General features: G+C 43.4%; 1 protein-coding gene across 1 annotated transcript; it reads left to right on the top strand.

Moving 5' to 3' along the window:
• Positions 1 to 582: 582 nt before the first annotated feature.
• On the top strand, positions 583 to 21,207 carry LOC148096486 (NACHT, LRR and PYD domains-containing protein 12-like). Its single transcript, XM_087835642.1, has 10 exons — positions 583 to 597; positions 2,750 to 2,884; positions 4,711 to 4,842; positions 5,160 to 5,291; positions 6,911 to 7,152; positions 7,257 to 9,042; positions 13,882 to 14,055; positions 16,179 to 16,352; positions 18,460 to 18,645; positions 21,021 to 21,207. Exons 2-10 carry the CDS (start codon positions 2,853 to 2,855, stop codon positions 21,205 to 21,207), a joined length of 3,045 nt encoding a protein of 1,014 aa, XP_087691768.1. The 5' UTR covers positions 583 to 597; positions 2,750 to 2,852.
• Positions 21,208 to 25,164: the final 3,957 nt, after the last annotated feature.

Raw genomic sequence — 25,164 nt, 5'->3', positions numbered from 1 at the left:
ATCGTGCACACAGATTTTTCAGGACACTGGAAGAGTTCCTGCCGTGGATTTAGATGTTAGTGTTGTGTGGATGATCCCATTCTGTGATCTTTGTGTTACTAACACTGATGCTTTTACACTTTAGGACCCTCGAGACCTCTGCTGCTCAGCCGTCCTGATCGCTGCCTCCACTTTAACCAGTGCCAGAGGCTGTAACCTCTGATCATTTCACCTGCACCGACAGTAAAACTCTTCTCCAGAACCAAACGTGCCATAAACCCATCACAGCTTCATCATCAGCTCAGTCTCAGCAACATGCAGACGACCGAGCAGCAGAAACTCTGCGTGAACGTCTGAAGTCTGTTCTTCAGTTTTCCCAGCTCACTGTTTATTGAACATGAGACAGAAAAATAACTTCACCTTTAATGTGAAACTTTTATCGCCTGTGACATATTTGCAGGAAGTTTTCATGCTGTGATTTAGTGTCACAGCCATAAATATCACACAAGGTAAAAACTACAAGTCCCAGCATCCTCTGTGTTTAGGGAGGAGCAGTGAAAGTGAAAGTGTTGATCCTCCGTTCAGAGCAGCAGGAGGAGGAAGGTGGAGCTGAGGCAGGTGAGTGTTAACATGAATATGTTTCTTCTTATGATATAAAATAATCCCACGCTGTTCGTGTCTGTGGGTGAAACGTGAGGCCGGTCGGCTCCTCTGGTTTCCTGTAAGTAGAGAGGAAGTGAGTTTAGCTGAGAGAGCAGGAGGAGAGTGAGAGCTGTGCTGAGGCAGGTGAGTGTTAACACCGCTCTGACATTACTGTGTCTCTGTGGCGGGAACAACAGGCTCCGTCAGTGGAGGCAAAAATAATCAGACTTTGGTTTTTCAAAGGAAACTACTTTATGTTGGGAGAAGCCGCGCGCTCATTGGATAACGGCTTGTCAATCTCAAGTTATTAGCCAATGAGCGCGCAGGTTCACAGTAAGACCCGCCCTTATCACGACGGCTTTTAAAACTAAAATGGCGACAGAAACTCTGTGAGTGGAGTTCAGGCTGACTTTATGAAAGTGCGACTTTTGAGCCACTTCCTGTTCTCAGTCCCGGCGTCCTGATCACCGAGGTTTCTGTTGCTCTGATATCTGATATTGATTATATCGGTAAACAGGCTGTAGGCAGAAACATCAGGTCTGATCTGAAAATCCCTTCAGAAACAAACTTTAAGAGTTTTATGTCCGTGTGAGGCCGCACGCTGATTGGATAACCACCTGTCAGTCTCAGGGTATTATCCAATGAGCGCGCAGATTCACAGTAAGCCCTTATCACGTCATTCTTTTAAACTAAAACATCGACAGTAAAACTGTAACGTGTCCTGTGATCTATAAACACTCTGTGATGAATAATCTGAAGTCATTTTGAGCCTGACAGTAGTTTCCTGTCACAGAGCAGAAGCTGCAGGCAGTTTTTGGCACCTTTATATTTAATTTATTCCAAAATAAATCAATAAAGGTAGAAAAGAACTCTCAGTGACATTAAAAATCTGTTTTTAAAGACAGATGTGACCAAGTGCAACAACTTGTAGTTCTAAATTGGAAGATTATTGTGATATTGAAATATAAAAATAAAATTATATTTTTTTATTTTTCATCGCTCAAATAAGCGTCACACTCGTGGAAGCCGGTGTACCCGCCAAAACGCCGTGCATTTATCGAGACTTTCAGCCCCAGGTAGGCCAATTCTGGATCTTCGGATCCACTTTATGTCAGCAGCTGTTCTCCACCGTGAACTATGTTAAAAACAAACACCGCTCACGCCTCACAGACGACAGCTTACAGTCCTGTAAAGATGAAAGTGACTTCGTACAGCCCCGATCTGCAGACGCTGTGCGCAGAGGTTCAGGAGCAGAAGTCCCGTTGTAAACATATCACGGCAGACCCGACGATGTTTGCATGAACACGCTTTTCAGCATCTCTTTATTGACCACTTTTCACACACGGTTGCTGTACGCACACAGCCGGCTGTAGCTTTGCAGCTCACAGCCCGACACACACCAACACAACAGCACAGGCGTTAAGGCGGCGAGGCGTGATTGTGGGTGTGGCTCAGGTGCGTCCGCCTCCCCTGCAGCAGCGCTGCAGACCACGCCCCGCCACACACATTAACCAGGTAAAATACATATTTAGGCAGAATTTTGCAAATATCTATTTTTCATCTTTCAGCAGCTTTTTTTCAATTATTTTTTAAAAGTCAGGTCAAGGCTCCAAAAGCACAAAGGAGATATAAGGGTGGCGGCTCACAGCAGTTTTTGTTTGCTGGATCATTTTAGTTCAGCTGGGTGTCTTTCCTTTGGTTATATTTCTTTAAGAGTTCAAATGTGTTCATTACATAAATAACATGTAATTTTCTCTGTAGCACTTCATGGATTTCATCAGCAACACACCTTAGTTGTTCACACAAAGCATAAAGGTAAAAACAATATATACAGTGTTATCTTCATTTTAGATGTCAAAAAGTATTTGTGGCTCCCAGTGTTTTCTTTTGCGTGGAAACTGGGTCCAAATGGCTCTTTGGGTCCTAAAGGTTGCTGACCCCTGACCTAATGGTATATTTTTTTTAGCTGGATCGTTCTATAAAAACATGAATCACATCTGAGAAAAGTTTCCACCTGACCTATTGAATGTTATTGAAGCCAGAAGTTTGCCTTCATACTGTGTTTCTTGCATGCCTTTTGTGGTATACTAATTGATGTGAAATGAATGCAATGTGGTTGTATTTGCAGAGGTCAGAGGTCACAGTCTCCAGCATCCAGCTGTGTGTCTGTGAGGAGTGACTGGTCCAAAGGAAGACTTCCTCCACACTTCAGTCATGAACCTGCAGCAACAATGTTCTTCAATCATGGAGCTCAGCTGACCATGTAAGAGATCTGCTGACTCAGAGTTCAAAGGTTGTTTCTATAAATGTGTTCTGCCAGTGACATCATAACTTAACCTAACACTGGTCTGTGTATGAAGTATCATTTAGTGACAGTTGTTAAAGTTGTATAATGATGATGCTAGTTTGCGGTGTATTTTCCTGCTGATGCAAATGCATCTACTTTGCCCTTTGTCTGGTGCTTTGGACAAAGACGTCCAATGAAACTCAGAACAACACAGTTTGCACCACCAGCAGGCAGAGGAAGTGGCTGACATCCAGAAATCCTACCAGTGGCTGAACAAAGCTGGACTGAAAGACAGCACAGAGGCACTAATCATGGCAGCACAGGAACAAGCTCCGAGCACAAGACCCATAGAGCCCGGGGTCTACATGGTTCTTTTTGGGGGGGTTGTGTTGTATTAATAGTGACTTTGTTTCTTTGGACCTGACCAAAATATTTAGTTTTTCAGTTCAGTTGCAACATTGACTAACACTAATGCAGGGGTCGGCAACCTGCGGCTCTTTAGTCCTTATAGTGCGGCTCCTCGTGGTTTGGGAAAATAAATTAGAAGTATTTAGCTGAAGTGTATTTTATTTATGTTAGTTCTTTTTAACTTGTAGTTCTAAATTGGAAGATTATTGTGATATTGAAATATAAAAATAAAATTATATTTTATTATTTCTTCATCGCCCAAATAAGCGTCACACTCGTGGAAGCCGGTGTACCCGCCGAAACGTCGTGCATTTATCGAGACTTTCAGCCCCAGGTAGGCCAATTCTGGATCTTCGGATCCACATTATGTCAGCAGCTGTTCTCCACCGTGAACTATGTTAAAAACAAACACCGCTCACGCCTCACAGACGACAGCTTACAGTCCTGTAAAGATGAAAGTGACTTCGTACAGCCCCGATCTGCAGACGCTGTGTGCAGAGGTTCAGGAGCAGAAGTCCCGTTGTAAACATATCACGGCAGACCCGACGATGTTTGCATGAACACGCTTTTCAGCTTCTCTTTATTGACCACTTTTCACACACGGTTGCTGTACGCACACAGCCGGCTGTAGCTTTGCAGCTCACAGCCCGACACACACCAACACAACAGCACAGACGTTAAGGCGGCGAGGCCTGATTGCGGGTGCCGCTCAGGTGCGTCCTCCTCCACTGCAGCAGCGCTGCAGACCACGCCCCGCCACACACATTAACCAGGTAAAATACATATTTAGGCAGAATTTTGCAAATATCTATTTTTCATCTTTCAGCAGCATAGAGCTTTTTTTCAATTATTTTTTAAAAGTCAGGTCAAAGCTCCAAAAGCACAAAGGAGATATAAGGGTGGCGGCTCACAGCAGTTTTTGTTTGCTGGATCATTTTAGTTCAGCTGGGTGTCTTTCCTTTGGTTATATTTATTAAGAGTTCAAAATGTGTTCATTACATAAATAACATGTAATTTTCTCTGTAGCACTTCATGGATTTCATCAGCAACACACCTTAGTTGTTCACACAAAGCATAAAGGTAAAAAACAATATATACAGTGTTATCTTCATTTTAGATGTCAAAAAGTATTTGTGGCTCCCAGAGTTTTCTTTTGTGTGGAAACTGGCTCCAAATGGCTCTTTGGGTCCTAAAGGTTGCTGACCCCTGACCTAATGGTATATTTTTTTTAGCTGGATCGTTCTATAAAAACATGAATCAAATCTGAGAAAAGTTTCCACCTGACCTATTGAATGTTATTGAAGCCAGAAGTTTGCCTTCATACTGTGTTTCTTGCATGCCTTTTGTGGTATACTAATTGATGTGAAATGAATGCAATGTGGTTGTATTTGCAGAGGTCAGAGGTCACAGTCTCCAGTATCCAGCTGTGTGTCTGTGAGGAGTGACTGGTCCATAGAAAAACCTCCAGACTTCAGTCATGAACCTGCACCAACAATGTTCTTCAGTCATGGAGCTCAGCTGACCATGTAAGAGAGCTGCTGACTCAGAGTTCAAAGGTTGTTTCTATAAATGTGTTCTACCAGTGACATCATAAATGATTCCTAATGGTGGTCCGGGTACGATAATGCTAGTATTAATCGTAGTAGTAATGCAATCCAAGGTAATGATTTCTTCTCTGTTGCTGTGAACGTCTCTGCAGCCGTCTGTACTCTAATCTGAGACAACTATTACTGACAGAAACCATCACATTATCCAGTTTGTGTGTTTGCAGCTGCTTAAAGATTTTAAACAGAGATTAATCAGTAATTCATGTCATATGAATGTGATGTGTTTGTGTTTGCAGAGGTCAGAGGTCACAGTCTCCAGCATCCAGCTGTGTGTCTGTGAGGAGTGACTGGTCCAAAGACAGACCTCCAAACTTCAGTCATGAACCTGCAGCAACAACGTTCTTCAATCATGGAGCTCAGCTGACCATGTAAGAGATCTGCTGACTCATTTACGGGTGTTTGAAATTCTGTGACCACTTTGTAATTTTAGTTTATATTTTAAAAGTGTTTTTATTTGTAGTTGCCTGTATTTTTATGACACTGTGTGTAACGTGGTGGTTTATGCTGTTTGGGATTGTTTTGGTGTATTTGTGTCAGAACATCAGATAAATGATTTCATCACATTTTAAAAGAAAGTATCAGGATAATAATCTGAACTGAGTCATCAGAAATAGAAAGATGGTCTCAACAGGCCACTGAGCTGATCTCCAAAGAAATGCAGAAGATTGAAGAGTCCGAGGCTGTTTATTTGTCACAGGCATCGTCATACACGTACAACACAGTGAAATGTGCTGAGCTGCTCCTGTGACTGGACAAAACATTAGAAACAATCATTAAATGAAATAATGAAACATTGTGCAGATGTAATGTTAAAGTGCTTTGTGCCACATTAGCACAGCATGTACTGACAGAGCAGTGCAAGCAGAACAAAGCAAATGAGCAAAGTGATGTAAACAGAGTAACTGAACAGAGTGAGCAGAGTAATATCAGCAGTAATGAAGCAGCAGGATCAGTGTAGCAGCGTGTGACGTCATAATGAATCAGACATGATCTGAAATATGACAGTGAGACAAGAACATGATGTAAGGTCCTGTTTAAACCCTGATGGTGATGCTATGAGGGGAGCATGTTCTGATTTAGGACTTGGATGGTCTGAGGATAGAAGCTCCTCTCTGTTTATGTCCTGATGGTGCAGAAGCTTCTGCCTGATTGTAGAAGGAGCTGAAGCCAGCATCATCCCAGAGGTGAAGCTCCTCTGTGTGCAGACCTGAGGTCAGATTCCTCCAGGCTGATGTTCAGGATCTACAGAAACGTGTGGCTGTAGTTATTGCTGCACTGTGTGCTGACAGCAGATACTCAGAAGAAAGCGCTGCACACGTGTTCTTTACAAACATCTGTACATATAAAATATGGATTATGGCAGTGAATGAACACGTTTCTGTCATTTGTTTCATTGGCTTCTTTTTTCTGCCTGTGTTCATGTGATTAATGTCTAACACATAAACAGGTTTGTAATCAAACATCACATCATCAGGGAGGCATCATGAAACAAAGTTACTGCTGGAGGCTGAACTCAATTTGGTGGCAATGTTCAAAAATATCACTCAGATCATTTCAAAGCTTTTAGTTCTTCTTCTTCACTTCTGTAAAATAATAGAAAGAAAATCAGAACCCAGAAGTTCACTTCCTGATGACTGAACTCTTTCAAAATAAAGCTGAAAGCTCTGAATGTGACACCGCTGCTCCACCACAGTTTTTAGAGGAGGTCAAAGGTCAGTTCAAAGTGATGGATCCCAAACTTCCAGTACATCCAGTGAAGGACATAATCAGCTCTGTGATGAAGGCTTTTACTGTGGAGTTTGTAGGCTGATCACTCTGTGTTTAATAAGACAGGAACAGCAAAGGAAACTTGGATTCTGAACTCAAACACAAGTTTCTCCACTTTGACTTTTCTCTGTGACCATCAGAGCTTCTGCACAGTGTCATCAAATCTGGATGTTTGTCACTGACAGTCAAGGATTTTAGTGATAAAGAAATGTGTTCACAGAGGGAGGAAGAGGAAGAGGAGTGGTGTCTGTGAGGAGGAGCAGCTGTCCTGCTGTGCTTTGTGTCAGGACGTCCTGAAGGATCCAGTCTCTACCAGCTGTGGACACTGGTTCTGCAGACAGTGCATCTCCTCATACTGGGACCAGTCTGCTTCATCAGCAGACTGGTCCTGTCCCCAGTGTGGAGAAAGATCCAGAAGCAGAGCTGGACTGCAGACAGCCAGTCAGAGCAGCTGTGTACAAAGTAAGACTGAACATCTGTCTGCTGATGGACTCATTTCTGAAAACTGGACTTCTTGTTGTTGTTCAGACATTGAAGAGTTTTCTTTCTGTTTTTCTTTCTTTCAGCAGATGTTGGTCTGCAGGAGGTTTTAGATGAACATAAGATGAGTCTGAGGAGGAGATGTGAACGTGTGACTGAAGGAAGTGATGAAACAGGAAGTAGAACCCTCCTCAACAGGATCTACACTGAGCTCTACATCACAGAGGGACAGAGTGAAGAGGTTCATACCCAACATGAGGTGAGGCAGCTGGAGACAGCTTCCAAGATGGACGCCCTCCATGACACTCCAATCAGGTGCCAGGACATCTTTAAAGCCTTACCTGACCAACAGAGACCCATCAGAGTGGTTCTGACCAACGGCGTGGCTGGTGTTGGAAAAACCTTCTCAGTGCAGAAGTTCACTCTGGACTGGGCAGAGGGCTTGGAGAACCAACATGTCAGTGTGGTGGTTCTGCTTTCATTCAGGGAGCTGAACCTGATCAGAGATGAGCAGTACAGTCTTCTGGAGCTGCTCCATGTTTTCCATCCAACATTACAGAAGGTCACAGCAGAGAAGCTGGCTGTCTCTCAGCTTTTGTTCATCTTTGACGGCCTGGATGAAAGCAGACTTTCATTGGATTTCACCAACAGGAAGCTGCTGTCTGATGTCACACAGAAGTCATCAGTCAGCCAGCTGCTGACAAACCTCATCCAGGGGAATCTGCTTCCCTCGGCTCTCGTCTGGATAACTTCCCGACCTGCAGCAGCCAATCAGATCCCTCCTACATGTGTTGACAGGCTAACAGAAGTACGAGGCTTCACTGACGCCCAGAAGGAGGAGTACTTCAGGAGGAGATTCAGTGATGAAGAGCTGTCCAGCAGAATCATCTCCCACATGAAGACATCCAGGAGCCTCCACATCATGTGTAGAATCCCAGTCTTCTGCTGGATCACTGCTACAGTTCTGGAGCACATGTTGACTACAGAGCAGAGAGGAGAGCTGCCCAAGACCCTGACTGACATGTACTCACACTTCCTGCTGGTTCAGACAAAGAGGAAGAAGAACAAGTACCACGAGGGACATGAGACGAGTCCACAGGAGCTGACGGAGGCTGACAGGGAAGTTCTTCTGAAGCTGGGGAGGCTGGCGTTTGAACATCTGGAGAAAGGAAACATCATGTTCTACCCAGAAGACCTGGAGCAGTGTGGTCTGGATGTGACAGAGGCCTCGGTGTACTCAGGAGTTTGTACAGAGATCTTCAAAAGAGAGTGTGTGATCTTCCAGAAACCAGTCTACTGCTTTGTTCATCTGAGCATCCAGGAGTTTCTGGCTGCAGTCTACATGTTCCACTGTTTCACCAACAGGAAGTCAGAGGTGCTGAAGGACTTCCTGGGAAAAAAATACAACGAGTCATCTCTGGACAATTTTTTGATGGAAACACTAATAAAATCCTTCAGGAGTAAAAATGGTCGTCTGGACCTGTTTGTTCGCTTCCTTCATGGCCTCTGTCTGGAGTCCAACCAGAGACTCTTAGGAGGTCTGCTGGGTCAGACAGAGAACAGTCCAGAAACCATCCAGAGAGTCATCAAGAATCTAAAAAAAAGGAAGACAAAATCCTCTCCTGACAGAAGCATCAACATCTTCCACTGTCTGATGGAGATGAACGACATCTTATTATCTCAGGAGATCCAAGAGTTCCTGAAGTCAGAGAACAAATCAAAGAAACTCTCTGAGATCCACTGCTCAGCTCTGGCCTTCATGCTGCAGATGTCAGAGGAGGTTCTGGATGAGTTTGACCTGCAGAAGTACAACACATCAGAGGATGGACGACTGAGACTGATTCCAGCTGTGAGGAACTGCAGAAAGGCTCGGTGAGTCCAGATGTGATCATTAATATTATTAGTTAGTGATAGCTTAGTTACTCAGTCATAAACTGCAGTAATTTCTTATTTGAGGTCACACTAGTGCTGCCACAAACGATTATGTTGATAGTCGACTTAACAGATCCTGCATCCATTGTACATAAAACATACACCAGCATGCATCTGCTGTTATATAACTATCATTAGCTTACAGATTAGAGTTTTTAAGGTATGTACTAACTAAAAATAAAGACCAGATGATAGTTTATTAAACTTTTAATGAAATTTGCAGATTGTAGCAACAAACAGAAAGGCCCCCAAAATGTGTGCGGAGGTGTGGATGTTGTTGGCTTGGTAACAAAAGTCGTGCATTGAAGACAAACATTTTTTTTTGGCAGTACTGTAATGTAGCATTTACAGCTATGAGTAAGTAGCTCGCTGTTTACGCTAATGTTAGCAGCAAACTAGGTAATTAGCTTACCAGACTGTAGCACTTCGTCGTCAGAAGCCACGGCGTGCTTCCTTTTCAGATTCTCGTGCATCACCACCGTACTGCCGTGGAAGGAAAGTTCATTTTGCAGATTTAACATTGACATTTTTCTCTTTTATTTTCTCAAAATGCTCCCAGACTAACAGCAGCTGGCATCCTTGTACATGAAGTGCTGCCATCTTCTGTTTCAGTCTGTTATTACACTCTTAAATCCTACTTATTCCTGCGTCTTTCAGGATCTTACAAAGCTTTAAACGATACGTCGACTATTAAATTAATTGTCGAACATTTTGATAGTCGATGTAGTCGTGACCAGTCGACTAATCATTGCTGCCTAGTTCACAGTGAAGAGTTGTTTTCATGCTTATCAGAACACTAGGGGTGCAACAATACATGTATCGGTATTGAACCGTTCGATACAGTGCTTTCGGTTCGGTACGCATATGTATCGAACAATACGAAATCGACTACTCCGCCTAGGCTGCACTGTCGAGCGCAGATCCACTGAGCGCAGCGCAAGCTAGCGAGACTGAAGCTAAGCTTGTTGCAACATGGCAACTGCCTCAACGCTACCCGAACCTCCCCCACCCTCATTCAGATCTGGCGTTTGGAACTATCTTGGTTTTCATGTGAAGCATGAGCCTGAAGGTAAGCGCGTCATGGACAAAAGTAAAACAGTATGTCGGATGTGCCACGCAATGCTCAATTGGTGGGAACTAGTGCGTTAGCGCAGTTAGCTCGTTAACGTGTTGACGCCGTCCAGCCGCACGCACGGGGCGATCCGCTTAACTCGTTAACTGAGATTTGCCGCGTTATGGCGTTAATGTCGTTTTAACGAGATTAACACTGACAGCACAAGCAGGAACACAACGAATATGACTGCACATTTACGCCGACATCATCCTAGTGCAAAGACAAGTGGAAGCAGACAAAAACAACAGGCACGCATGCTACAAACTTTACCCGAGTCATTTAGACAGCCGTTAGCACGTGATTCAGCTCACAGAGCTGAGATGGACGGCAGTGTGCCAGCATACATCCAAAATTAGAGTCAAAGGTCACTGCAGGTCATTCTTTTTAAACCGTCACCTCTCATGACTCCGCCCCTTTATAACAAAAGTCCCACAAACAGCGCGTGAGGTCACGAACACACCAAAGCACAAGAAAGCCGACCTTATTGCTCTGATGGAAACGGAGTAAGGCAGAGTTTTAGGACCATGGTAAGAAAAATATTCCCGATCATTTTAAGATAAAGTCGAGGTTAAAGTCAAAATTGTATTTGGAGAAAAAAGTTGAAATGTGGAGATTTGTTGTTTCAAGACAAACTGCCAGGTTTGCTGTCCCCTCTACAAAACGCTTTGTTTAGATGAGTTAGTGAAACAAAGTGATCCACCGTCTTATGATAAGGATAATAACTTTATTTCTAAAGCGCTTTCAAACAAAGTGCTGAACCAATATTTCATCATCCAGTTTTGCAGCATCCATCCTCTTTATTGTACGAAGGTGGAACCATCGATAACCTCGCATCCGTCCATTACAAGACATTTGATTTTGTACAAATCTTCCAGATTTGTGTTTTTCAGCTTTCTGCACCATCCTTTCAGCATCTTTATACTTTTCACCACACTGTGTTTATATAACACATGGATGTGTGACAGGAATCATTTCCCTTCTTTAGCTAACACCACTGCTGAAGTTTCACTGACTCAGAGAGTACAGCAGCTGTGGCACTTTGTCCTGAAACAGCAAATCTCCACATTTCTTCTTTATTCTCAAAGTCATTTTCACCTTTAATGTTGAAATGAAGGACATTATTTTTTCATTAATGTGGTATGGGCCTTCTGTATAACAGAGACCCAGCAGTAACTAGTGAAGCCCAGTGTGAGGGTCTCTGTCTTTAAAATAATGAGCTGGTGATAAAGTGGTGGTGAGGGAATCACCGCTGAGGTTGAACTTCGATCCGCCTCCCTGCGTCCTTTTTACTTACCAAGAGAGTTTCCACAGATCCTTGTTACTGATGTGTACGTTCAACTGAGGGCGAATGTGGAAGTCGCCACTCAGACCACAGTAACGTCACACCAGACGCTCCCAGTTTATTTTGTCATTTTAATCAATGTACAGTTGGGAGGTCGCTCGCTGACGTTTGTTATGGCTCCATCAAGGAACCTAATAAATCTTTCTGTAGAGCTCTCTGTGGCATGTTTGACTGAAATGTGTTTTATTTGGTTCCCATCATGAAATCTGTCTTAAAGAGAACTAAACCTCAGTGCTGGTTCTGGTTCTGCTGTGGTCAGCGAGTCCATCCAGACCCTTCAAGACTGTTTTTCTTGGACTGATTAGGACTTATTTCAAAATGCTTGCTGTGACTTGGATACATTTACAGACTGTGACAGCGAATATTCATTTTTGTGAGGACCTCATAATCCCAAGAGGGTAATTTGTATATGTCCAAATGATAAGCTTTGAAAAATATTATTAATTATTAATGCCTGAGCTTCAGAGTTCCTCAGATTTGGGAGGAATCTATTATTGTGTCTAAATCTATAAATAATTTTGGCCTGTTGCTTGTTTTGTAATCAAAACCTGAGAAACTTTTGTGTGCCAAAAACAGGACGTCCTCCTATTGGCTTATAGAACATGTAGGGGTGTGTGCGCTGTGCTCCACATAGTTATGAAGATCTTGATTAACCACATTAGCTTCACATTAGTAACTTTGTCCTCGACAGCTCGGCCGTCTTCAGAACCTGCCCAGGAATTGAACTGCACATGTGCACTGGCTCCAGACGTGGGGTTGTCCTGCTTAGTCAGTGGTGTCAGTAGATCATTAAGTAAAATAATATGTAACTAGATTCCTTTGAAAGAGCAACCATGGACGACAAAGCTGGACAGAGTCTGCTCTAAGACACCAAACGAGCAAATGTTTGCTGACCTGTATCAGTGATCACCTTTTTGTTGGCCTGGTCCCCCAGTCCTCCCACTCCCCCCGGTCCTCGGTGGATGCTGTCACTTCCTCTGACACTGGCTCACCATTTATGTTGTGTCAAAAATCAAACATGAAGATCTAATTTACTCGAAACTCTCTGACTGTTACTAATATAGTCATAAAATATGCAACAACCACTGGAGATGGAGATGAAGCTTCAACTTGCAGAAAATAGTTTATTAAAATCAGTTTGAATAAACCCAAGGCTCAGAGCAAAAGAGACAAAAGCGCCCCCAAGTGGTCAGACTGTAGAGGAACAGAATAAACCTTATCAAAGACAAACACGCTGGAAGCATCTTTTCTAACACTCCAGTATTTATTAGCATTTATTATAAATTTATTGTGACTTTGAAGACGTTCAGTGTTTCCTTTGGTATAACGGAGGTCTGACTACAGTCCAGTAAACACACTGATGAGGATTATTGATTAAACTGCAGTAATACTTTCATAGTGTGCAGTGATGCACAGGTCCGAGTGGTTTTACACTGAAATTCTCAACAACAGGAAACTATAAGAATTTATTACTCTAATAATAAACATAGAAGAAGAAAAACATTTTTCATTTAGAGTTGATGAATATAAATGAATTTGAACTTTACAAACCAATCAAAGACAAACTGATCCATGTGAGCTTATAACAATATTCAAAGGCTGCTGCTGGACACAGACAGGTAACATCATTTTGACTTGCTGTCACCTGGATCTGGAGTCATAAACACTGAAGCGCTGAACATTAATACAAATCTGTTTCTGCCAACTAGTGATAAACCTGCAGACTAATGGCTCAGAAAGCTAAAATGAGCCAAACATTTCTGTGTTTAGTTCCCCTGAAATCAGATGTGATATCAGCAGCTATGAGTTCATTCATCATTATTGTCCAGTGATGAGATTTCTGCTCCGTTTGGTGACAGTCAGCAGATTTTTCCTGCGTGTGGACATGAACAGTCGTACCTGACAGCAGGTACCAAACAGAGATCATCTTTCCAGCTGGAACTCTTCACTGAGCTGAACTCATTCAAAATGTCCTGGATTCAAGACAGGAAACAGTCCAAATGTGTGTCTTCACTCTGACTCTGGATCAGATCTCAGTGACAGACTGTGGACATTATGGAAGCCTAAATGTGACGCCATCTTCCTCCTTCATCTGCAGATTAAAGCCAAACAAAGATTCTCATTAAAAGTCTGCAGGTCTGAGAGAGACTGAATCATTGTGTCATGTCAAACACAGTAAGAGGAGCTGAAGCACAGATGTGAAGAACAGATGTTCATCAGATTATGACCTCACTCTGTTTTGTCTTCATATACATTCAGTCTGTGTTTATAATGCAGATTTCTGCTTTTATAATAACACATTTTATATTTTCTGTAATCACAGACTGACTCGGTGTCGACTCTCAGGGGCTCACTGTGAAGTTGTGGCTTCGGCTCTGAAGTCCATCCCCTCCCATCTGACAGAGCTGGACATGAGTGGGAATAAGCTGCAGGATTCAGCAGTGAAGCTTCTGTGTGCTGGACTGGAGAGTCCAAACTGTCGACTGGAGACTCTGAGGTGAGTTCACTGACTGCAGCTGTTGTTGTTTTTCTATATTTCTGATCTTTGATATTTGAAACTTTCTTTAGTTCCTAAATGTTCAGGATGTGTCTGAAGACAAATGTGAAGAAGTTGAGTGCTTTCAGAAATGTTGTGTCTTTCCAAACGACTGAACAACAGTTTTTCCTCTTGGCTGCAAATAGAAGTGACAGACTTGAGCAGGGTTCATTTAAAGGCTGACAGAAGTGGAGTGGTGACGGGGAGATGTTTGACAGGACAGCTTTTCAGCCTCCACAGGTTCATGTTGTGCTCCATCAGTCAGTGAAGATGAAGTCAGTGCTGATGAGGCTGTAGAGTGTGTGAGGGATGTGAATGAGGCTGTTGGAGATCTGATGGTAGCAGATAAAAACAGGCTGCAGAGACTTTGAGCTTGTGTGGAAACAGAGAGAGAGAAAAGAAAGACATGAATGTCAAAGCTAATAAAGGTGAAGTTAGGAGCTGTGATGATGTTCATGTATCAGAAGCTGATCTGGCTGCTACAGAGACGACCCACACAGCTGCTGTGGTGAGGTGTGTGTTAAAGCAGAGGAACACAGAGCAGCCGAACACAGGCCCAAACATGACAGCAAAGCAGGATTCAGGCTCTGTGAGAGGATTTCAAACAGAAGCTGGAGAAGAGAAAGGACTCTGTTGGAATGACTACAGAAAGAAGGCAGCTGAGACCAGTCCAAGTGTTTCCATGGAGCCCAGTCTAACATTCATTTATACACCAACGTACAGAAGTGAACGGGAAAATAATCCATAGTTTCAAATGTAGAAATAGTTCTCAGTTCATTTACAGAGTTTAATACAGTTCATGAGGAAATGTTCAAAACAGCAGCTGAGAAGAAATCTGGTTCACAAAGTTGGATCCAATTCCAATAGTTTGTGATGCACTTGAACGCAGCGTGAGCAGTTCACTGCCTAACCCCACAGAGACGGTCAGTCTGGACTTTTCTTTATTTCTATTGGCTGTCAGTGAGATTTCAGAGCAATCAGAGACTGTGGGTCTGTGTATGAAGTATAATTCATGTGCAGTTGTTGAAGTTGTAGAATGAGAAATGGCAGTTTGGGGTATTTCCTGCTTTCATTGTCCTGCTTGTGCTGATGAAAATGTTTATTGACGTGTGAATTCATTCTTCAACGCTCGATTCTGCCTGAACAGCGTGAAAACTTTGCTTATTTTTGTATAACACAAATCAACGCAGTGAAGCATCGACTTGTTCCATTATCCAACAATGAAAACAGGAAGCAGAGACAGCTGGCCTTCAAAGTAAAAGCTGCTCCTTTTGAAACGTGTTTGCGGTAAAATGTAAGAAGAGCTGAAGCTCATGAATGATCTGCGTGTCAAAATATTAAACACAGTTGATATATTTGTGTGAGTGTTGTGATTCAAGTGTAGATGCAATAATGTACATATAGCAGAGTTTCCTCTTCTAGATCAGCTGATAAGAGTCGGGCCAATCAGCTCTGAGCATGCTCAGTCTGAGTTATGGAGCCACATACTACGATTCACCATGGCAACGGCATGAGCAGAGGCTCCGTGTGAATCCAGAGGAGCAGGAACATGAATGATGACAGTAGATGTTTGTGTGAAAGTGCTGGAAGCAAATGAGTGTGTGATGTTCTTTCAGTGTTGCACTTTGTAGACGCTCCCTGAGCACTGGTCTCACAGCCAGCTGCACATAGAGACCAGTGTTGTTAGTCCAGGTCAGAAGATGACTTGTTGGAATGAAAATGAGCTTGTAGTTTGTCTGCTTTAATAATGTGACTGGAAAAAGGTGTTGGACTTCAAATATGTCCATTTCTTTCACACTTCACCTTTAAAAGTTAAGCCATGTGGTTCCTGGAAGGAAAAACACGACTTTTTCAAGTCTTTTTCCTGTTTTTATGAGAAATGTACGACTTTAATGTGAAACATTCAGAGTTTTTTCTCTTGTTGTGTTTGTTTGAAGCTGCTTCCTGTTGGCTTCAGCCGTTTGGAGTTTCCATTTTCTAAACTTCTACATTCTGAACCTTCTTCAGCTCTGAACAGATGATGAAACACTGAATGATTTCAAGCACTTTGTCTAATAAACTTACATCTTTCATTCTTTATACAGATTGGAGCGCTGTGGTTTGTCAGAGATCAGCTGTGATTATCTGGCAGCAGCACTGAAGTCCAACCCCTCCCATCTGAGAGAGCTGGACCTGTACATTAACTACCTGCAGGATCCAGGAGTGAAGCATCTGTGTGGTTTCCTGGAGAGTCCAGGATGTAAACTTGAAACTCTGAGGTCAGTCAGCATGTTTTAGTTGTGCTGAGATGAATATGATGTGAAAGTTGTGCTGACACTAAACTGCAGACATCAGGCTGATATTATACTGATCCACACTGAGGATCTTCATGGTAAAGTCTGTTTTCTTCTTCTCTGGTTTAGTCCATTGACTGCAGCAGAACAATGTTCACATTTCAAACAGTGATACTCAACGTATGGCCCGCGGCCCACACGCGGCCTGCCCACCTTTCCTGATTCAGAGAGAGGGGACCCTGATTAACTGTGTAGCTTCTTCCTCACAGTTCTAAGTATCAGACACAACAATGAATAATCCACAGCTGACTGTCTTTAGCAGGTCAAAGGTCACGGCACACAGCAGACAGTCAGAAATATTCTAACTCTGATCATTTATCAGTTGTGACACTGTGAGACTTGATCAGAGGTGTGATCATCACAGCAGAGGCCTTTGTGTCAAAGTCACTGAGGATCAAACAGAAACACATGAAGCAGATTTTCCTCTTCTGGTTTTTTATAGCAGATAACCTTCAAAATATTCTGCAGTCGATCAAAAACTGAAGCAAACCATGAATCAACATGTGAACATGAGCTGATGCTGCTGAAGTGAAGCAAAGTTACAGAGGTTTGATTACAGACACAGCTGAGAGTTTGTAATCTGTCATCATTTTAAAAAGTTTCCATGGAACAGCAGAAATGAGGCTTTACTGTCAGAGGCCGACAGCACGGAACACAACAGCAGACTGGTGGCTAATAAACAGTGAATGATGCAGAAACAGATGTTTGAAGCTGTTCTTGGAGTACACTGAGAGAGAGAGAGCTGTGCAGGCAGGAACAGCCAAAGTCAGAGAGAATTCATGAGCATATTTATCAAACGTGAAGCAGAGTTTGGATCTTCTTTTGCTGCTGGTTCACTCAGTTTTGGTTGGAGACAGATGAAACCTGCAGCTTCAGGATCTGTGAGCTGTCCACTTTCAGCCCCGACGGCGTGTCCGTGTACGTGGCGTCGAGTGAACGATCCACGCTCTGTGTTTCCATCTTTGTGTGTTTAGCTGCTCTCATTTACTGTTTTAGCTGTTTGCTGCTTGTTGAAATAGTTTGTGAGCTTTAACCTGAGATTCTGGCAAAATACATTTATATTAAACATCGATTCAGGATTGAATGAATCAACATCGTTTTATTCAAATTAAAACCATTTAAATGGGAACATTAATTTTTTACAGCCGCCTCTAATGCTGGGTAATGTCAGCTGGTCCATGTGCAGCTGGCTGTGAGGCTCAGGGAGCGTCTACAACGTGCAACACTGAAAGAACATCATCCATAAATATTGAGTAATAACTGGACTCTCATACAGCGAGACTCAAATGCCTTTAAACATCAGCTTATCCTGCTGATCCAAGTCCAACACTGAGTTTGTAAAAACATGTTTGTCAATCATTTTGTTTGGTTTCTGAGGAAAATGATTCAATAACTTGCTGCTAATACACAACATTTCATCATATTTCCTCATAACCCTCTTTTGTCTGACCATTTGATCCCATTTGAATTTGCAATAAAGGATCCACAGAGTTTGGTGACAATAATGACAGTAGATGTTTGTGTGAAAGTGCTGGAAGCAAATGAGTGTGTGATGTTCTTTCAGTGTTGCACTTTGTAGACGCTCCCTGAGCACTGGTCTCACAGCCAGCTGCACATAGAGACCAGTGTTGTTAGTCCAGGTCAGAAGATGACTTGTTGGAATGAAAATGAGCTTGTAGTTTGTCTGCTTTAATAATGTGACTGGAAAAAGGTGTTGGACTTCAAATATGTCCATTTCTTTCACACTTCACCTTTAAAAGTGAAGCCATGTGGTTCCTGGAAGGAAGAACGCGACGTTTTCAAGTCTTTTTCCTGTTTTTATGAGAAATGTACGACTTTAATGTGAAACATTCAGAGTTTTTTCTCTTGTTGTGTTTGTTTGAAGCTGCTTCCTGTTGGCTTCAGCTGTTTGGAGTTTCCATTTTCTAAACTTTTACATTCTGAACCTTCTTCAGCTCTGAACAGATGATGAAACACTGAATGATTTCAAGCACTTTGTCTAATAAACTCACATCTTTCATTCTTTATACAGATTGAGGGGCTGTGGTTTGTCAGAGATCAGCTGTGATTATCTGGCAGCAGCACTCAAGTCCAACCCCTCCCATCTGAGAGAGCTGGACCTGAGTACTGAGTTCTTCATCAACAAGCTGCAGGATCCAGGAGTGAAGCATCTGTGTGGTTTCCTGGAGAGTCCAGGATGTAAACTTGAAACTCTGAGGTCAGTCAGCATGTTTTAGTTGTGCTGAGATGAATATGATGTGAAAGTTGTGCTGACACTAAACTGCAGACATCAGGCTGATATTATACTGATCCACACTGAGGATCTTCATGGTAAAGTCTGTTTTCTTCTTCTCTGGTTTAGTCCATTGACTGCAGCAGAACAATGTTCACATTTCAAACCTTCAAAGAAGAAGAAAAATCCTCCACTGGAAAATTCACTGTGAAACTCTCAAACTCTTCATTCCACCTTAAAGTCTGTCTGACACTGAAATCCAAAGCAAAATGTGTTTTTGCTTTACAGACAGCAGTCCAACACAAACATACACACATCATCCAAAACACAGTCCAACATCCAAATCTCCTCCACTGCCAGCATGAATGATGGGAAAGAGAAGGAGGAACACTCTGACATTCAGGGTTAGAATGAGTTTCATAAAGCAGACTGTGAAGATCAAAGCTGCATTAGAAAGCTTACATGAATGAATGAGTGGACAGAAGTGGACAGAGATCATCTGAAGCACTTCAAAGGCTTTAAATCAGCACATTTCTCTTTATTCTTTATCAACTCTGTTAGTTTCTCTCAGTTTTCTGTGGAATGAAGCTAACAGCAGGCTAATAAGATGCTAACCAATAGGTTTCTATTAAAGGTTGTAATTTGTATATGAAAAAGTGCTTTGGCTCAGCAGGGATCAGCTTACAGGTAGAATACAGCTGCTGGATGGGATTAGCATGTCATAGCTATCTACCAAACTGCTAACTGGGGAATTTCAGGCCATCTATGGATCATTTTTGCTAACTGTTTATTCAGCTTAGGCTCACAGGGCTGCAGCCTGTGCCCTAGCTGTCATAGGACAAGAGGCGTGGTCCACCTGCACAGGTGAGCAGTCCATCACAGGGCCAACAGAGAGAGACAGAGAAGCACTCTCTCACATCCACACCTACAGCCAATTTAGAAGCACCAATGAACCTAAGCAGCATTTCATTGGACTGTGGGAGAACATCCAACCTCCACAGAAAGGCCCAGCTGACCAACAAGCTTCAACCTACAACCTTCTTGCTTTAAGGCACTAGTGCTAACCACTTTTCCCCATTTCAGCCCAAATCCTGCATCTTCCTGTTTCTGACTCCAGGCCAGCTCCACTAACACTTTCTCATCAGACACTGCCACCTAGTGGAGGAAGTCTTAGTTCCATTTGAAGCTTCAGATTACAGTTAGTTCCTTTACAAAGAGGTGGAGGTGGTGGGGCCACATCACCATCATCACTGAGTGCCATAGGACACTTAACCTTTGTTTCCATATGCTGGGAACTTCCTGTTGTTCCAAGGAGGACTGGAAAATGTGTGAAAATCTCCCAGTCAGTTCCTCACAGCACACTTCAATCATTTCCCTCCCACAGCATCAGGACCAGGGCTTTTTCTCTCTTTGGTCCCACTAAGAGATTTCCACACAAACACCTCATCAGTGGGACTCTCAGAGCTACCAGCCCTTTGCTACAATCACAAAGCTCTTCATTGAAATCAATGATATCAAAGCTGGAATCAAATGAGTCCAAGTCTTCTGCTGATTCAGCATCACATTCATCTTTGCTCCTTGTTCTGCATCCCCACCATGGACTTCATTCCTTTCCAAGCCAGCCTTGAGTGTCCTTTATTCAGCTCATCCTCTGCTTTACTTTTACACCTGATTTTAGCTGCTTTATCTCTCTTTCAACAAGTTTCTGTGCCTCAATCTTTTTCTTCTCTCCCTCATAACAAGACAGCTTCTTCTGCCTGAGAACATGTTGGAGTGATTTACTAATCCAGGGCTGCTTATTGGGGAAAATACTTCCTGTTTCCAAAGTAATCCCCATTTTTCCCAGAAAGAAATGTCAGTAGAAATCGATGATCTAAGTGAGAACATGAGCCTTTAAAAAGTCCCAGTGGGTGCAGTCAAAGCAGTCCCTCAGTCCCAGTATAGAGTCTTTGGTCCAGACTGGAACAACTGTGTGCCCAGTTTGAGCTCTCTTCAGTGCTGTGACCTGACAGACCCAGAGGGGCCATCACATCACATTTAGAAGCTCCCCTAATGGAGCCACAACACATGTCCAATACTTAGTCTGTCTTGTTGGACCAACTGGAAGAAATGATTCAAGGACTTAGTCACAGAACAGAGATTCAAATCTCCAAAATCCAACTGGCTGCATCAGGACATATAGTCTGAAACTCTGCACAGTTTCCTGTTTGAAGCTGCTTCCTGTTGGCTTCAGCTGTTTGGAGTTTCCATTTTCTAAACTTCTACATTCTGAACCTTCTTCAGCTCTGAACAGATGATGAAACACTGAATGATTTCAAGCACTTTGTCTAATAAACTTACATCTTTCATTCTTTATACAGATTGAAGGGCTGTGGTTTGTCAGAGATCAGCTGTGATTATCTGGCAGCAGCACTGAAGTCCAACCCCTCCCATCTGAGAGAGCTGGTCCTACAACTTAACAACCTGAAGGATCCAGATGTGAAGCAGCTGTCTGATCTTGAGAAGAGTCCAGACTACAGACTGGAGACTCTGTGGTCAGTAGAGTGATGGAGTGAGTGGGTGGTGCTGTCAGCAGTATTGTACTAAACACAGTCAGTATGAAACAAAGATCCAGTGTTTCCTGTAAAGCTGCAGCTTCTCAGTGAAGCTGTGAGAGGAGAACGGTGACAGGCTTCAGGATTGGACACAAACACTTCCTGTTTCTCACCTTTATGGTCACCATAGTAACGGCTGACACGCTCTGATCAAACACTGTCAACAGCCAATCAGCTCTCTGAACAAAGCAGCACGCAGACCAATGACTGCATTGATTTCCAAGTTTAAAGCAGTGAAGAACACAGTCTGTAGGTGAGGAAGAATTTAGTGAGAGCAGATGTTTGGATGGAATTCCTCCAGTTAACAGCTGGAACGTCCATCTGGATTGTTGGGCTTGTTGTTGGGGTTCCTACAGAGCTCAGAGTGGACACACCAAGGTTCTTCTAATGAATGAAAGTCCAAACTCAAACTAGGAGGGAAAAACATTTTCAGCAACTTCAATAAAAATCCAAAGATTAGAAAAAGTGAAGCAACAATGAGTCCTAGTGCAGTCCCAGCACTGAAGTCCCTGCTGCTCTTTATACTGGATGTGCTGCATCACTGACTGACAGCTGATGAAGAGTCTCTGGAAACACTCGTTTATCTCCTCTGCTCTTCCTCCTTCTCTCTGCAGGTGGAGGTGATGATGGTAAACAGGACGGTGTGTGTGCTGAGAGAGGAGCAGCTGTGTCCTGATGATCCAGAGAGGTTGAAGCAGCAGCAGCTTGTGTGTAGAGACGCTCTGACTGGGCCATGTTACTGGGAGGTGGAGAGGAGAGCTTCATCCAGCAGTGACTGACAGAGGAATGAAGTGCAGATGACTGTCAGTGCTGCAGAGTGAACTGCTCTGAGAACAGCTCCACTGTCAGACACAATGTAGAGTCCAGCATCAGCCCTGTGTGTCCCTCTGGATCTGACAGAGGATCATCAGTGTATCTGGACTGCTCTGCTGCTGCTCTGTCCTTCTACAGTCTCTGCACAGTCTCTGTCTCACTCTGGAAAGATTTTACAACTTGTTGTAATTACAGAACATTAATATAATATTCAAACATGTGATCTTCTCTTTATTTCTGAATCTTTACCAAATAAAGAAAAACCAAACTAACAAACAGAACCTGTCGTGTCCTTTTTCACCACATCTGTGAATCTTTTCTGTGTTTTTCCTCTTTTCCTCCTTCCTGCAGCTCCATCTTCATCATTCTGTGTCCAGTATATGTGAACATGTCCAAAGCATCTGAGCCTCATGTTACCCGTTTGTGTGAGTTACGCCTGTCGTTGTGTTGTGGTGTATAAATAAGGGGCAGGAGACAGCGCTGGATCTCTGAGTTCTTTACTGTCAATTTCTGCAACATCTGCAATATATAGAAATGCAAACCTGTGAGCTGTGTGTGTTGTGCGTCTGCTCGGCCACCTCTCCTCCGGCCATGCTGGAAGCAGCTGTGCGTTTGACAGTTTTATCGACTCTACAATAATCGAACAAATTAAATGTTCAAAAATATCAACTTAAGCACTTCAAAGTCAACAAAAAGCTTAAAACAATTAAATAATATTTCAGTGAAAAAACAACAGCTCATAAGAACGATACACAAAATAATACAGAAACAAACAAATCAAACTTATTAACCAGGATCCAATGTTTTTGTCACAAACACTGAATCAGCTGATTCACTCTTTATGTTTCTGAGTTTGTTTTGTGATTATAGTTCTGGTTTCTGTTTCTGTGTCTTCACTGTGTCCCACGTCTCCTTACTTTGGACTCTGTGTTATATTTCCTGTTTTACTTTGACAGTCCTGTGTTACTGTTTCCTGTCTCGTGTGTGTAATTGGTCCCAGCTGTGTTTCCCTCCTGTCTCCCGTTCCCTGATTACTAAACTGCGTCCACGCCGCCGGCGCTCCTCTCCACAGCTGGATTCCAGGATTTCAGAGCATCCAGCTGTGGTGAGTGATGGAGACACTTTCTCTGCTCCCTCAGTAATCAGGACAGTTTATTGAACATCAGAGAACATAAAGGACTGTTTTTCACCTGCCCGTTCTGAACCTGGACATTAAAGACTGCTGGCTTCAAGGACATTAATCCCAGTGTCAGCCAGCCAATAACAGCCTGTGTTTTTCAGCTCTTTAGGAGTCAGAAATGAGAAAGACACAGACTGCTAACCTCTCCCTGCAGGAAATAAGCTCCGCCTCTTCCTTTCCTGTATATGAGTGATTTGATTCTGACATGAGACACAATGAGTTTTCTGTTTATTGTGACTTAAAGCGAGCAGCAAAGACACTAAACTGTGTGTTTCCAGCTGAAGCTGCTTTTTGTGTTGCTCCCACAATACTGTCTAAAACAGTCAGTGAGGAAAACTCAGTTTCTGCTTCCAAGCTCATTGTGAGAGGGCACATTGTGTTCCTGCAAGTGCTGATTTTGTCTGCATCCCTGAGTTTAGTGAGCTGCCTCCAAGGACTTGTGAAACCCAGTGTGTTAAGGCTGCATCTCCCAGATGTTTCCACCTTTCCAGCACAGACGATAAATGTTCCCACAAAGGCTCAGCCAAAGACTGTTTGATTTTCTGAGTGTTGGCCTCAAGAGATTGCTCAGTGAGCACCTGAGTGTTTCTGGGACATCGGACACTAACTGGAACTTCAAGTCTGGTTCTGAAGCTGCACATGCAAAGACTGTTTCTGGTTGTAGAGACCTGGCTGTTCCAGGGATTGTAACCTCCCCAGGGCCTCCCCAGAGGCTGAGCTGCTGACCTCAGCTGACTCTGGAGCCTTGAAGGTAACTAAGTTTGCACCGCTCGGGTGAGCCATCTCAGCTGCAACAGCCTCCACAGAGAGCTCACGCAAGCTTACCCAGCCTGCTGAGGATTTTATGCTGCTGCAGCCCAAAAGGCATCCTGAGCTGGCTGACTGCCACCCACAGCTTCAGCTGCCTCAGCCAGGGGTCTCCACACCTGCTGGCCCTGCATCTGCTCTGACTGGGGGCTCCGGAGAGCCGCGCCAGCCATCCATCTCTGCTGGGGCTCCTGTTTGAGAATGTAGGAGTGTAAACTTCAAATATCTGCTCGGTTTGTCAAGATATCACATATTTGCAAAAGTGCTCTGACGTTTTTGGAGACGTCTGTTACCCACCATCTTGATAGCTGACCGGGAGGTCGAGGGTCATTAGAGCCGGCGAGAACAGCGGACTCCCGGCACATCGTTTTTGGACCCCCACGGCCTTTGGCTATTCAGGTTTAAACATGATATATAAGTCACTTAGATAACGTAAAAATGTTATCGTTTGGCTTTTTTCAGTGTTGTTTGTTTGGTTTGGCTGAAGTTACAGTTTTCACACAGCTGAATAAACGTCAAACAGAAAAGTGATTAAACAGAAGTGTGAGACGGTCGAGAGTTTACTCCAGTGTCCTGTTATATTTTAGATAGCAAGGAGCAGACGGCTGAGTTTATTAAACTCCACCGAGACAGCGGTGACGCGGATCTGAAGGCCAGACCGTCACAGCCGCTCACTTCCCGCCTACCCGACCTTTGGAGGACCCGGCCCACGTAGACCTTGAAGGCCGGGTCCTCAGGAGGATGCAGCCTGTGAATTTGGACACGCCATGACACATGATGTTCTACAGCTGATGTGTTTAAATGAGCTCTACAGGTGAACAGACTTATTAACGTTAGCAGCATAATAAACTGTCCTGTCACTGAAGGTGTCTGCCCAACAAGGACGTGGTGCTGAATGCATCCAGACCCCTGCTGACTGTCTTTGCAGCTTCGGTCAAAGGTACAGTGTCCACTGTGACCCTGAGAGCAGGATACAGCCAGAGGTGAGTCAGCAGTTACAAACTAAATGCTGCTGACATGAATCAAACTGCTGGATAAGCCACTGGTCATGAAAATGGCACCTTTCTGTTGGTTTTTGAGATTACTGAGAATATTTGAATTGTGACTCAG

Source organism: Neolamprologus brichardi, chromosome 23 (genome assembly GCF_056152115.1).
Source record: "Neolamprologus brichardi isolate AB-2024 chromosome 23, ASM5615211v1, whole genome shotgun sequence".
In the NCBI taxonomy this organism is placed as follows: Eukaryota; Metazoa; Chordata; class Actinopteri; order Cichliformes; family Cichlidae; genus Neolamprologus; species Neolamprologus brichardi.
This window is presented reverse-complemented; position numbering and strand designations above follow the sequence as displayed.

What these genes read in the sequence shown, in the direction of transcription:
- LOC148096486 (XM_087835642.1), top strand. Translation starts at nt 2,853, where the DNA reads ATGTTCTTCAATCATGGAGCTCAGCTGACCAT. An exon ending in TGTAAACTTGAAACTCTGAG is followed by an intron (nt 16,353 to 18,459) that starts GTCAGTCAGCAT and finishes TTCTTTATACAG; the next exon opens with ATTGAGGGGCTGTGGTTTGT. An exon ending in TGTAAACTTGAAACTCTGAG is followed by an intron (nt 18,646 to 21,020) that starts GTCAGTCAGCAT and finishes TTCTTTATACAG; the next exon opens with ATTGAAGGGCTGTGGTTTGT.